The sequence below is a fragment of the Vanacampus margaritifer genome, chromosome 19 (genome assembly GCF_051991255.1).
Source record: "Vanacampus margaritifer isolate UIUO_Vmar chromosome 19, RoL_Vmar_1.0, whole genome shotgun sequence".
Lineage (NCBI taxonomy): Eukaryota > Metazoa > Chordata > Actinopteri > Syngnathiformes > Syngnathidae > Vanacampus > Vanacampus margaritifer.
The window spans coordinates 12183402-12198128 of record NC_135450.1 but is presented as its reverse complement, the minus strand read 5'-3'; the positions used below and the strand labels follow the sequence as shown (position 1 = coordinate 12198128).

Below are 14727 nucleotides of genomic sequence, written 5' to 3'. Positions count from 1 at the left end.
AAAAAAAAAAAAACCTTCCCTGGTGCTAAATGTATGTTATTAACTCATTCACTGCCATTGACGGCTATAGACGTCAAAAATTAATTTGAACTATTTTTATCAGTTTAACAATTTTTCCCACTTTTGTTAACAAGAGTATGAAAACCTATATTTAGAAGAGATATAAAATGTGTGATTAATTGTGAGTTAACTAGTGAAGTCATGCGATTAATTATTATTGCAAATTTTAATCGCCTGACGCCCCAAATTTGTAATAATGTTTTCTCTTTTTTTTTTTTATTCATTGCCATTGACGTCTATAGACGTCAAAAATTCATTTGAACTATTTTTATTAGTTTAAACAATTTTTGTTAACAAGAGTATGAAAAGCTATATTTTTTGTTGCACATTTAGAACAGATATAAAATGTGTGATTAATTAATTGTGAGTTAACTAGTGAAGTCATGCGATTAATTATTATTACAAACGCCCCAAATTTGTAATAATGTTTTCTCTTTTTTTGTTTTGTTTATTCATTCACTGCCATTGACGGCTATAGACGTCAAAAATTCATTTAAACAATTTTTCCCACTTTTGTTAACTAGAGTATGAAAACCTAGAAATGTTTTTGTACATTTAGAACAGATATAAAATGTGTGATTAATTGTGAGTTAACTAGTTAAGTCATGCGATTAATTATTATTACAAATTTTAATCACCTGATGCCCCAAATTTGTAATAATGTTTTCTCTCTTTTTTTTTTTTATTCATTCGTTGCCATTGACGGCTATAGACGTCAAAAATTCATTTTAACTATTTCTTTTAGTTTAACATTTTTTTCCACTTTTGTTGACAAGAGTATGAAAACCTCGAATTGTTTTATTTTACATTTAGAACAGATATACAATTTGTGATTAATCGTGAGTTAACTAGTAAAGTCATGCGATTAATTAAAATTTTTTTTAAAAATTAATTGCCTGTCACCCCTAATTTTTAATAATATTTTTTAAATTATTTTTTAAATGAATTTATGGCTGTGAATGAGTTAACATAAAGGGTCAGCAGATTGAATATTTAACCCCAGGACCAGCCAATATGCAACTTGCCAACTCTCCGGTTACAATCTAATAAGCTTTTGCTGCCCCTTGTCTCCACAGCGCCCCCTTCGGTCCGCATCATGCACTCGGGACACGCCTGCAACGTGGAAGAGGAGCGGCACACGGAACGCGTTTACACCATCCGGGAGGGCGAGACCCTGGAGCTCAGCTGCCTAGTGACGGGACATCCTCGGCCGCAGGTGAGAGCTCCGGTCACCGCAGCCATCCTACGCGAAGACGAAATGACAAATGAAATGAGCTGGGCTAACATTAGCATGTGTTCATTTTGGCTTATATCCAATAGTATATTTGCTAAGTTTCGTCGATATTCACATTCCTGGTGAAAACACTGTCATAAAGAGCTTGTTGCAACATGGCCCTGGTTGATCTCTTATACTCTGCTGCCACCTGCTGGCCGTTTTTTTGTAATAACTGCCATGGCTTTAAGCCACCTCTTCATGTCAGAAGTTCCATCAAAGCCTTCTGACAAAGTATTTAAAAAAACGTATTTACTAGGGGTGTGCCAAAAAATCGATTCTCATAAGAATCGCGATTCTTATTTAGTATGATTCAGAATCGATTTGAAATGTCCCAAAATCCATTTTATTTAAATTGCCTTGTCTGTGTGCGCCTTTATTTGGAGCGCTGTTCATGTTGTGCCCGATTTGGCCACTTAGGGGCAGTGTGGTTCCACGCGGTCTAATACACTGTTAAGTTGTAGCCACGTTAGAGAGTAGAAGGAAAAAGTCACGATCAAGTCACTCCAATAAAAGTCGTTTTTCTGACGTGTGGAGCCGTGATAAAAGTGCCGGGAGTAGCGCGCTAATTAGCATTAGCGAGTCAGACGGGAGTAGATCAGATTACAATTCCTTGCACATCTATAGATTGAATCAAAAATTGTCAATCAAAAATCTTTCCGAATCGAAAATCGATTCTGAATCGAATCGCAGGCCCCAAAAAATCGGAAACGAATCGTGAGACATTCAAAGATTCCCACCACTAGTATTTACATATTTTTTGGGGGGGGTTGAATGAGTTGGCTTTTGTTTTCCTTTTTCTTTTTCTTTTTTGGAGGGGGTTGAGGGGGTGACAGCCAATCAGGTCGCTTGTACTTAAATGCCAGCTAACTTAGTCCATTAAGGGACAAATGTCAGCCGTCGCCACGTTTACAAACGCTGGCAGGATGTACACACGCTAACCTTTTAAACACTCGTCAAACGTTGCTTCCAATTTGCTCGCCGGCGCACCCCGAACCACGCAGGAAGCGTTCTGTAAATCGACACGGCAGCAAGCTCATTTGCATTCATTTACATAACCGCCTAGTCCCCCCACCCCCCATTTGATCGATAGTCGGCATCCATTCCGCTTCCCGAGCAAAAGAGAATATTGATTTGCTAGGATTGTGTTTGGAAAAAGGTGAGGCTGCTTTGTAATTGCCGGTGGTCACGTTTGAGGGCGTGGCGGGTTCATAACATTCACGTATTGTGACCGCATAGCTTGATCTAGACCCGGCATTTATCTGGATTTGTTTTGGGTTTTTGGAAACGGGGGGTTTTCCAAACCAGAACAAAAAACGTCTCCCTTCAACCTCTTGGAGCAAAGATGGTCCTCACGATTGTATCTGACAATGTGTAACAACCGCATAGCTTTATCCAGACCTTACAATTCATCTGGGTTTGTTTAAGGGTTTAATAATTTTGAAAAAAATATATTTTTTATTTTTTTGAAAAAAAAGGAAAAAGTTGTGCTTTGTTATTTTTTTTAGCGATTGAAGACATTTTTTTTCCCCTTTTACAAAACTATGCGGCTATGTGGCCACCAAGCCGCATAGTTTTGTAAAAGGGGAAAAAAATGTCTTCAATCGCTAAAAAAAATAACGAAGCACAACTTTTTCCTAAAATTGAAAAAAAAGGAAAAAGTTGTGCTTCGTTATTTTTTTTAGCGATTGAAGACATTTTTTTCCCCTTTTACAAAACTATGCGGCTTGCTGGCCACATAGCATTTTCACACTAGTGAAGTGCGCCTAATGATTTTTGAGGGATTTCTCAGAACCTGCATTTATTTGGGTTTAAATTTGGTGGTTTTAGAAATAGAGCAAAGAAAAGCCCAAAAAAATTTTCTTAATGCCTTGGAGTGACTACATGTGTGCCTGTTGATTTTTTTTGGACACTTTCAGTTGACTATGTGGACAGGTTTTGAAGCTCATGATAAGTCTTGGCTGCATCTTTCAATGACCCGACGCCAACTGGACTCATCCCGGGTATTCGTCACGAGTCAGGGACAGTTTTGCGGTGCGTCAGTAGCCCTCCCGAGGCTTGTTTTGCGACGACAAAATCCAAAAGTGTCTGGAACAAGCTTGAGTTGTGTGTTAAACATAACAGCTCATCTGTTCTCTGGAATCAAACATCCATCCATCCTCCACCAAAGTTGCGAGGACTTTAATTGAGTGGAGAGTCGACTTGATGGGAGCTCATTTGTGTCGTTTCCAAAGGTTGGAACCGAGACGAATTGTGAAATTCTCAACAGCTGCACCGCACCATCGTTTTGGGCTCTGTTGTTTCCAGTCTCTCTAAAAGTCATTCTCACCCATAGATAGCTCTACTCTTTCTGTTACATCCTTAGATGTAGGGGTGCAACATTTAATCGGCAGGTAATCGAAAGTGGCAACGATTTTGGTCAACGATTAATCGGTTTTGTTCAAATCTTTGGAATGCAATCCTCTCAACAATAAATACTGTATTCTCACGTTTGTGGAGCCTTTCATTAAAGCAAAAATAAAATAATCGGATTGATTAATCGAAAAAAAAAATAGCCTTGATCCATCTTGTGCTAGAGTGCTGAAAAGAAACATTTTGATAGACTGGGTCAAAACGGACGGGTTTGAGCTCTACTCTTTCTGTTACATCCTTAGATGTAGGGATGCAACATTTAATCGACAGGTAATCGATTATCAAATGAAGTGGCAACTATTTTAGTCAACGATTAATCGGTTTTGTTCAAATCTTTGGAATTCAATCCTCTCAACAATAAATACTGTATTCTCACGTTTCTGGCGCCTTTCATGAAAGCAAAAATAAAATAATCGGATTGATTAATCGAAAAAAAAATAGCCTTGATCCATCTTGTGCTAGAGTGCTGAAAAGAAACATTTTGATAGACTGGGTCAAAACGGACGGGTTTGAGCTCTACTCTTTCTGTTACATCCTTAGATGTAGGGATGCAACATTTAATCGACAGGTAATCGATTATCAAATGAAGTGGCAACTATTTTAGTCAACGATTAATCGGTTTTGTTCAAATCTTTGGAATTCAAACCTCTCAACAATAAATACTGTATTCTCACGTTTCTGGCGCCTTTCATGAAAGCAAAAATAAAATAATCGGATTGATTAATCGAAAAAAAATAGCCTTGATCCATCTTGTGCTAGAGTGCTGAAAAGAAACATTTTGATAGACTGGGTCAAAACGGACGGGTTTGAGCTCTTGGTACTTTTTAGACTCCACATGGTCTGTGTTGATCTATAGATGTTTTTTTTTTTTTCAGTGGCCTTTGCCACCCTTGACATTTCTTTTTAGTGACATGGTTTTGTTTGACCATCGATGTTTCTTTTACATGCTCAACGTTTTCATCCACAGAAGCTTCTTTTCAGCACTCTACCCCATTTTTTCTATTTTTTTGACCCTATGAAAAGGCAAAAGTAATCGCACGTCGTTTCTCGCGCATTCAGTCCGCCAGTCGGGCAAAAGGGTAAACATCTTCATCATCAGGAATCTACGATTTGGACCGTTCATACTCCAACGACTTGTGCTCTTTGGCCGGCGCCATCGTTGAAAGAGTCCGCAATGATGAAGCCATCTGCCCTCGTCTCCTTTGGCCTGGCCTCCATCCATTATGTCCACACGGTTCTGTTTGACTACCGGCCTCGTACGGCCCGCCGCCACCACAGTGCAAACACCTTCCCCCCCTCCCCCTCCCTCTCTTCTGTTTCAATTATTCTCCAGCCAGATTCAACTCACGGCGCCACGGGTCAGCAAGTACAAATAAGCCGACCTCTGGCCTTTTGAAAAATTTTCACTTTGAGACAGACTTGTGGGCTTATGTGATCCGATTCCCGCCGTTCCCGAGACGCTCGGCCTTCCGCGCCGGTGTCGACAGATGCTCCTTTATTTGAACGGCATTCAATCATTCTTATTTTCACAGTTTGCCTTGTAAGCGTCCTCAAAGGATCCGCACTTCTCCCCTCAACCTTCACCCGCCGTTCAACGCGCAATTAAAAGCGCCGACATTCAAACATGGGCGATAAGTACAAACACGGCGTTCACCCTCAGATACATTTCCTCGGTGTTGCTCTTCAAAAGTGGTCTGTTTTGTCCATAGATGATTCCTTTCAACACTGTACCTGCTTTAGCTTTTTTTTCTTTCTTTCTTCTTCTGGAGAGCTCAGTATTGTTCATTCGGTAATTTTACCGATTTGACATGTCATCATCATTGCGCTCTCTTTTTTTTTTTTTATTATTATTATTTTAAAATTGATTAATTTATTTTTTATTTTTTTCTGAAGAGCTCAATATTGTTCATTCGGTAATTTTATCGATTTGACATGTCATCATCATTGCGCTCTTTTTTTTTTAAAATTTTTATTATTATTATTATTTTTAATTAATTTATTTATTTTTTATTTTTTTTCTGGAGAGCTCAATATTGTTCATTCGGTAATTTTATCGATTTGACACGTCATCATCATTGCGCTCTCTTTTTTATTATTATTATTATTATTTTTTAAATTAATTAATTAATTTTTAAAAAAAAATTCTCTGGAGAGCTCAGTATTGTTCATTCGGTAATTTTATCGATTTGACATGTCATCATCATTGCTCTCCCTTATTTATTTTTTATTTTTTTATTTTTTGTATGTGGGTGGTTTAGCTTTTCTTTCGTCCCCCTATCTCGCCACAGGTGTTTCTTTTGGTCGCTCTCCCTAGCATGTTTCATTTCATCGTATTTCTTTTCGGTGCTCCTCCGCTTTATTTTTGTTTTGTCTGTAAATACATTTTTTTTTATTAATTTTTTTCCCTGGAGAGCTCAGTATTGTTCATTCGGTAATTTTACCGATTTGACATGTCATCATCATTGCTCTCTTTTTTTTTTTTTTTTTTTTTGTATGTGGGTGAGTATGTGTGTATTCATTAGTTCACCTAAAACCTATTAAAAAAATCCCAAACCGTTCACCTAAACCGAACACTTCCAGCCAGAGTCGTGAGGCCGTCAGGAGACCCGAGGAAGGACCAAAGGAAGGAAAGTGAAATCTAGCACCGACCCCAGAGACATCTAAATCCCAACAAATCAGGGAGACCTCAAGAGCCCAAAGGAGAGACTGAGGAAAGGAAGGAAGGAAGGACAGACGAAGCAGAGTGAGATCCAGCCTCCACCGATTCAAGGACTTGAGGAAGTCTCAATCTCCATTCCGTCATCGTTTCCACCGTTCTACTTCCTCCATTTCCGTCCAAAGTCCGATCGCAACTCTTATGTATTTTCCACACTTCAGCCATCATGTGTTTCATTTCCTCCCGACAAGTTGGGCGAGTCGCGATATCAACGTCTCCATTGGACCGCGTCGCAGAGGGTCAGCCGCTATTCCGGTAATATAGACCTGTCGTCCCCGCGCTCGCGCTCTGTAATTTCACCCCCCCCCCCCTCCACCGTCTCTGATCGGTTGATTGCGATGCTCGGCCACAGTCGTGTGAGTGGCACGGACCACCGCGGGCGCCTAAAAGGAAACACAGCGAGCAATTAGGAACGCGTCGCGCGTATGGGTGCGAGGGGAAGCGTTGCGGCGGGAATTATGGACAATTCACCGGCACGGACGCGTGCTGCTGCATGCCACGCTGGCATAAGAGTAGACGCCGGGCGCATTTCAATTAGCCCTCGCCGCGGCGGCGCAGCATGCCGCTGCTCGCTGTTCGGACTAATCTGGACCGGCTAAGCAAATGTTGATCCTGCTATTGCAATGTCGGAATTAAGTCGGGATAGCTTTATTATTTTTGTTGGATTTACTTCTCCTCGCAGGAAGAAAAATGCTGTCATGCGTGATACATTTTTATTTTATTTTTAAACAGAGGTTCTCAAACTGGGGTCTGGAGACTTGGCTTTTACTATTGAACATGTTATGAATATTTAGTGAATGTTTGAGAGCCACAGTTTTTTTTATTTTTATTTTTTCTGGAGCGCTCAGTATTGTTCATTCGGTAATTTTACCGATTTGACATGTCATCATCATTGCTCTCCTTTTTAATTTTTTTTTATTTTTATTATTATTTTTGTACGTGGGTAAGTATGTGTATGTGCGAGTGTGTGTATTTTTTTTTTTAATTAAATTTTTTTTTTTAACTCATTCACTGCCATTGACGGCTATAGACGTCAAAAATTTGAAAAAAAAATGTATTGTACATTTATAACAGATATAAAATTTGTGATTAATCTTGAGTTAACTAGTGAAGTCATGTGATTAATTACAATTTAAAAAAATTAAACGCCTGACGCCCCTAATAAAAGAAAAGAAAAGTAAAGATTATTAAAAATGAGGGGTGCCAGATGATTAATTTTTTTAATAGTAATTAATCGCATGACATCAATAGTTAACTCACGATTAATCAAAATTTTTATATCCGTTGTCAATGTACAATAAAAAACAAAATTCTAGGTTGTCACACTCTTGTTAATAAAAGTGGGGGGAAAAAGTGAAACTAATGAATTTTTTACGTCAATAGCCGTCAATGGCAGTGAATAAGTTAATTATTATTATTTAGGTTTTTTTTTGTATGTGGGTGAGAGCCACAGTTTCAAAGCACTCAAAAATATGTAAAGCGTGGATGTCCAAATCTTTTGAGGCAGGAAAAACAGAGGTACAAAAATAGCAAAAAAGAAACGGGCTGTCGGTGTTGATGGGAAAAGTCGTTATCTTTTTTTTTTTTTTTTTTCGGGAAAAGTGATTATCATCATCAGCGCTTGAATTCGTCATCGGCTCTCAGTCCACACAAAAGCCAGTTTCGATGTATCCTCACAAGTTTCTCACCGTTTAGGCCGTTTGTCCACACACGATGGCGGATTTGGAGGTGAAACCGATCACTTTTAAAACCGGGCTCCAAATATAAATACAAATATTTTGCTTCTTTATTCCCACGTTCAACAAGTGCGGTGTTGTACTTGAACCACCCGCCATTGTCATTTCTCCTGTGTTCGTCTTTTTCATGGTTTTTTTTTTCTCTGGAGAGCTCAGTATTGTTCATTCGGTAATTTTACCGATTTGACATATCGTCATCATTGCTGTCTTTTTTTTTTTTTTTTCATGTTGTTTTGATACATGCAAAGCCATATTTTTTCTGTCGATCGCAATAAAGTTCGTCTTCTTCACGGATTCTTCTTCTACGCTTTACGTTGTGTGTGGCTGCGCTACAGCGCCACTCCAGACCTGGCATATACATTACAGCCGTTAAACGTCCTCAGCGTCCACATTGTTCCATGTGCTCCTATGAAAAAAAAATAAAAAAATAATCAAAATAACTCGAGGCTAAGAGAACTTCCCGATCTTGCGTTGTGAGAATTCTGCTGAGGTCAACACAAGCCGGCTTCTTTCTGTGTTTAAGATCCTCAGTGCTTGCGAAGGTGCCGCGGAAATTCCTAAAAACTTGTAATTTATTCTGGCGAGTTACACTTTTGCTGAACTCATGATGTTTCTAACAGTTAGCATCGATCACTTGCTGAGTTTGTGCTTTTCGAACCCCCCTCCATGTTGTATGGTGTGCTTTTCTCTTCATCAATTTGAATCAAGCCAAGAGAAGTATTCTCTCTTCAGGGTGCTCATTTAGAGCCTTTTTTATTTTTAATGGCCACAGATCGCCTTAAATGTTGCTGTGTGTTTTTCTTCATTGCAGAAAATAAATTTTTTCTATGCAGAATTCAAAGACGATCTCAATGCTTCTATTTGACCCGTTGGCATTCCTGGTCTTTTTTTGTCGATCGACGGTTCTTTTCGGCACTTTTCCCAGCTGTTTCATTTATAGCTATTTCTTTTCCTGTCTGTTTTGTCCTTATGTGTTTCTTTTCATCAGTCGATCCGATTTTGTTTCGTCCATAGATGTTCGCATTGGGTCGGTTCTTTTCTGGTTGCTTTCCTCTATGGATGGTTTTCTTTTCAAAACCTCGACCCGGTCAATCTACCCTGTGTGTTTAATCCATGGATGTTTCTTTTGTGTACTAACCAGGCTGTGTCATCCTCCATTTCAGTGTTTTTTTTTCAACCCTTGAAAAAAATATTTTCAGCACTCTTTCCAATTAGTTTGTCCATAAACAGTCTACCCTTTTTGTGTTGTTAGTCTGTTGTGATATTGTCTGTTGCTATGCAGTTGCTATGGTCCTGTATTTGTCCCTCTTATTTTGTCATGTGACCTTTACTCTGTCATGCGAGCATGATGGTGCGAGCTGGAGTTGCTGAGCGACACTTCTGTCAGTATGTCGAAGTTTCTAGGTGAACTAGGTTTTAGGTGAACTAATGAATACACACGCACTCACTCACTTTCCTTTCCTTTCTTTGGTCCTTCCTAGGGTCTCCTGACGGCCTCACGACTCTGGCTGCAAGTGTTCGGTTTAGGTGAACGGTTTGGGATTTTTATAATTTGACCTTAACCTTGTTTTTGTCTAAGAATTCCTTCTCGGTGTCCTGCGTGAGAACGGATTCTGCTTTGAGCACACACAACTCCCACAACTATACTACATTAGGAGCTGTCAAGTTCAACTTGTTTTGTGAGATTTTGTTTTGGGAAAAAGTTCCCTGAAAGTATATTTTGTCTAAAAAGATGAACGCAGCTGCAGCTGTGTGCTGAGAATTCTGTTTTTCTTGTTCTCTGTTTTTCTTCTGTTGTGTGACATGTTGTGTGAGAACCAATCTGTTTTCATTGTTTTCATGAGGGGAGGAGAAAGAGGCGTTTTTGTTTTCTAATTCGATTGTAATAAAGAGCTCTCTCTCGAAGGAGGAGGGGCATTATTGAGTGAAACTGTGTCTGGTTCTATTCAATGATGTGACTGGAGATCTCCGGAATAAACCATCCTTGCAAGGACTCTGTTCACGGGAATCTCATCATTTGATTTATTGGACACGCAAAAGTTTATATTTTTATGATACCTTCTTCACTACCCAGTGTGTTTATTTCATACTTCTTTTCAATGCTACACCAAGTGTGTTTCATCTGTAGGATCCACTGTGCACGAGACTTTATATCAACATTAGCCTTAGATAAACTTCTCACCATTAGCACCATGTTGCCTCCAGCTCTATAGCAAGCATCTGATACAGGGCATCATTATCAGGTTTGTGGCCAACCATATAAGTGGCTCCCAGTCCTTGTCTACCTCAGGGTGATGCTGTCAAGATCTAAAACAGGAGTAGCAGCAGCTGCAGCAATTTCCCCAGATAGCGGCAAAAATCCCCGCATGCATTGATATCCCCGCGCCATCTGATGCTATCTACGTGGATGTTATCAGTATGTGGAGATGATGCTAGCTAGCACCCATCCAGTGAGGAAGGAATGGATTCTAATTTGCAGACAGTCAAGACAAACCAGGGGATATTTGAAGCTCTCTGGGCAAAGCTAGTCCATCTGTGGCTTAGTGAGGATGAGCCATTGACTGGAGCCTTATGCCGGCTGCCTCCGACTGTGTGTGCCTGCCCCCTCAGGCCGCGGTTGTCACACTACCTGTTCATGCCGGATGCTTTAATGAGGACAAGGGAGGGCCATGATGGAGAGTCAATTACAAGCCGGTGTTAGGTGGGGGGGTGGTGAGTATTGCCATTTCACCTTTCATTACACAGCCATGCCACGAGCTAACAGGGGTCCCGTCACTTAGTGAAAAGGTAGTCATGCTGAGAGCGCTGCAGCAAGGTTCTCGCATTGAACAACCATGAGTTTTTCTTTTTGGGAAATCCTGAAACAGGATTTGCTACATAAGGGCCTGTGTATTCTCCTTGTATGTACAAAAAGAGCTGGTTGTAAAGTTCCCTCAATTACAAAGAAGTACAGTTTTTCCCACACATAACAATAGAGAAGGTAACATGCAGCAATGGTCTATGAAGTTGCCCAACCCTAAACCCAAATGGGCTTCAGTTTTTAGGATTGGTGTTGTTGATCTATGTGTTATGTTGTAATTATTGATTTCATAAAACATTTCAATATTTCAAAGCTTTTTCTACATTCTTGTTTGCCTCTTTAAAAGGAAGAGACCAACAAAGCACACAAAATACAGTTCTTTTTTTTAATTCAATTTTTTAAATTCTTCTTTTTCTGGGGGGGGGGGTTTCTGAAAATATAGTTCTTTTTTTATTTATTTTTTAAATTTTTAAAATTCTTTTTTTTCTGGGGGGGGTTTTCTGAAAATATAGTTCTTTTTTTATTTTTTATTTTATTTATTATATTTAAAAAAAAAAATTAATTTTTAAAATTCTTTTTTTTCTGGGGGAGTTTTCTGAAAATATAGTTCTTTTTAAAAAAATAAAAAATTAAAATTCTTTTTTTTCTGGGGGGTTTTCTGAAAATATAGTTCTTTTAAAAAAAAAAATTAATTTTTAAAATTATTTTTTTATCTGGGGGGGGTTTCTGAAAATATAGTTCTTTTAACTTCCACTCTGTTATGGACACTTACTGTAATATTTTGTATATTTTACCTATGAAAATAAAAAAAACACACAAACAAAAAACAAACAAACTGCAATAATAACTTATACTTACCGTCCTCTTGTGCCCACGCCACCTCTTATACCCTTTTGGTGCAACTATAGTTTTTATCTAATCCTAACCTCAAACCCTAATACTAACTCTAACCTCGCCATAACCTTAAACCGAGGAAGGGTAATTTTTTGACTGCAAACATGGACTGTGGCAGTGGTGGTCTGTGAGGTCACCTAACCAAAAACCGTAAACAATGACCATGTTACCCCAAACCTACCTGTACCCTACCCCAATCATAACCCTAAATTTAACGCTAAACCATGATGGTATTATCTGGACAAAAATCCCCATCTTAATGATTCTGCTTTTTCAAGCAGCATTTTCTAAGGTTTCTTGACTTTGTTTTATGTTTCCAGATCCGATGGACCAAGACTGCCGGCAGCGTGTCGGACCGCTTCCAGGATTCCAGCGTCTTCAACGAGACGCTGCACATCAACAAGATCCTGAGGACGCAGGGTGGGCGCTACTACTGCAAGGCAGAGAACGGCCTCGGCTCTCCCGCCATCAAGTCGATCCGAGTGGACGTCTACTGTGAGTAAGAAGAGTAAACGAAGACCCTTTGGTGCCGCTAGCTAGTAGCGACCTGAAAAGAAGGTTTACTAGCGTGTTTGTGGGGTTCTGAAACAGTCGACAGTGGAGACAGCAGCAGTGTCTTATAATGTTGTAAGGTTTTAAAAGAACCTCACAAAAACTTGTGGAATACTCTGCTAAGAGACCCATCTTTGTTTTTCCATCAACTTTCTCGGTTTCCAATAGTTCAGGGATTTATTTTTATTTTTTTTAGCAGAGTGAGTAAAAGATGTTGTCAGGTGCGGCAGGGGCCGAATGTGAGTAAAGCCACTTTGATTCAGGGTCTTATAAGTCAACTTTCGTAATCTCTGGCTGCAGTCAAAATGTCCGCGTCTCCGCATGAAGAGCAGTCACATATCGACTTCACATCACCACTCATTCTTTTCCTAACCACTTCCGACTTGTACTTTAAGAGATTCCGTTCCGTTCCGTTCCGTTCCGTTCCTTCTTCAATTCCGCTTATCCAGGTCGGGTCGCGGGGGGCAGCAGCTTTAGCAGCGAAGCTCAGACTTCCCTCTCCCCAGCCACTTCAGCCAGCTGCTCCGACGGGATCCCAAGGCGTTCCCCAGGCCAGCCGAGAGACGTAGTCTGGGGTCATCCCCGGGGCCTCCCGCCGGTAGGACATGCCCGGAACACCTCCCCAGGGAGGCGTCCATGAGGCATCCGTACCAGATGACCCGAGCCACCTCAACTGGTTCCTCTCAATCTGGAGGAGTAGCGGCTCGACGCTGAGTCTCTATGGGAGAGCCCGGCTACCCTGCGGAGGAAACTCTTTTTGGCCGCTTGTATCCGGGATCTTGTTCTTTCGGTCACTTTAAGAGGTTGCCAACCTTAATTCCTGACCTAAACCTTAACCCTACCTTATCTCCAAATCTACACATTTTATCCTTGCTAAACCCTAATTAGGTTTAAGGAATTGTGTACTGTATAAGGTTAGGGACCCTAAAATCCATCATTGTTTTGAAAAAAAAAAAATCCTGCTCACATTCTTGATCCATCGCATGGATCCAAATACAAGTAAAGCCACTTTCATTGGGGGGAGGTTCTCAACTGTCAGCTCTTTTCATCTCTGGCTACAATCTATGGTAGGTCTGTCCCTTTTTTCCAAAGCACCACCACCTGGTACCTTCTTATTTATAGAGGTCGCTGACCAGAAAGTCTTTCAGTAAGTCGGCGGTGGAGGGTTTGGAGCTGGAAGAGCACACTCGGCTACAGAAAAGGATAAGGCGCAGCAGTGGAAAGATCGGGGGGAGAAATCAAAAGGGGGCCTTCCACTCAACAGCTCCTTCAGCTTGCTGGCAGTTTGAGGTCGCTCCAGAGACGAGTAAATACAAACCCGAAAGCTGTAATTGCGCTCCCTCGAGGGTGCACTCTCAGATGAATGCAATATATACCATAATGGAATGAGTTGGCATTTAGGAGAGGGAATTTGCTCTACATGCAAAGTGCAGCATGAATAAATCAAATGCATACAGCCAATGTTGATGTACTGTGTCAAGTCAAGTCAAATGTGTGTTGCCAGTTGCTTAGTTGAAAAAGCCACGCTACAGTGGAAAATACAAACCGACTGCCTTTTTTTTTTTTTTACACTATAGCTTTTACATTTTATGACGTTAGAAGCACCTGAAACTTTTTTAAGTGCTAACAATTGTCCAGGGAAAAAAAAACACCAGCACGAAAAAGGACCTAAGACCTCTAGGTCAGTTTTTTACTGGGCTTTGATTGTTAAAATAAAAGGCTGTAATGGTTCAGTCTTTACGGTTGATGGTAATTGACGCTAATACGACCAAGAACTTAACCCTGGAGAAGCCACGGGGTCAAATTTGGCCCCTATAAATTCTGCTACTCAAATAACAAAGACCTTTTTTTTTTTTAACAAATTTAATTTCAAAAGTCCAGAGTGCCACTTCTGACCCCTGCATGGGGCCATCTAGTGGATGAATATTGCACCTACATGAGCCAGAGTGGTGGTGACAAGATGGCTGGCAACATGCTGTTTTGTTGAGCTGGAAATCCATCCAAACAAAACCATCTTCTCAGCAAACCATCACATGGTAAAAAAAATTTTTTTTTGTCAATCTATTTCATTTCATGTTGCAGAATGCCTAGGAGTGTTTTATATATATATTTTGATAAATTAGCAAATCTGAGCTAGTTCAAAAAACAAGGGTTAAAATTGAAAAAACATATTTTGGTGTTCAGTGAATTTATAGCAGTCATTTAATGTATAATTCATAATTTACCAAAGAAGAAAAGGGTTCTTGGGTTCTCCAGGGTTAAAGGTATAAGCGAGAAATAGTTT

At 40.0% G+C, this 14727-nt stretch overlaps 1 protein-coding gene across 7 annotated transcripts in view; it reads left to right on the top strand.

Annotated features, from left to right (window-relative positions):
• LOC144039467 (MAM domain-containing glycosylphosphatidylinositol anchor protein 2) overlaps nt 1–14727 on the top strand; it is a 224113-nt gene that overhangs the window by 100621 nt on the left and 108765 nt on the right. For all 7 annotated transcript variants that reach the window (XM_077552833.1, XM_077552832.1, XM_077552830.1 and 4 more), the window contains 2 exons: nt 1137–1276; nt 12212–12386. In XM_077552833.1, coding sequence (XP_077408959.1) covers nt 1157–1276; nt 12212–12386 — 295 coding nt within the window. In that variant the 5' untranslated portion in view covers nt 1137–1156. The remainder of the gene's footprint in view (nt 1–1136; nt 1277–12211; nt 12387–14727) is intronic.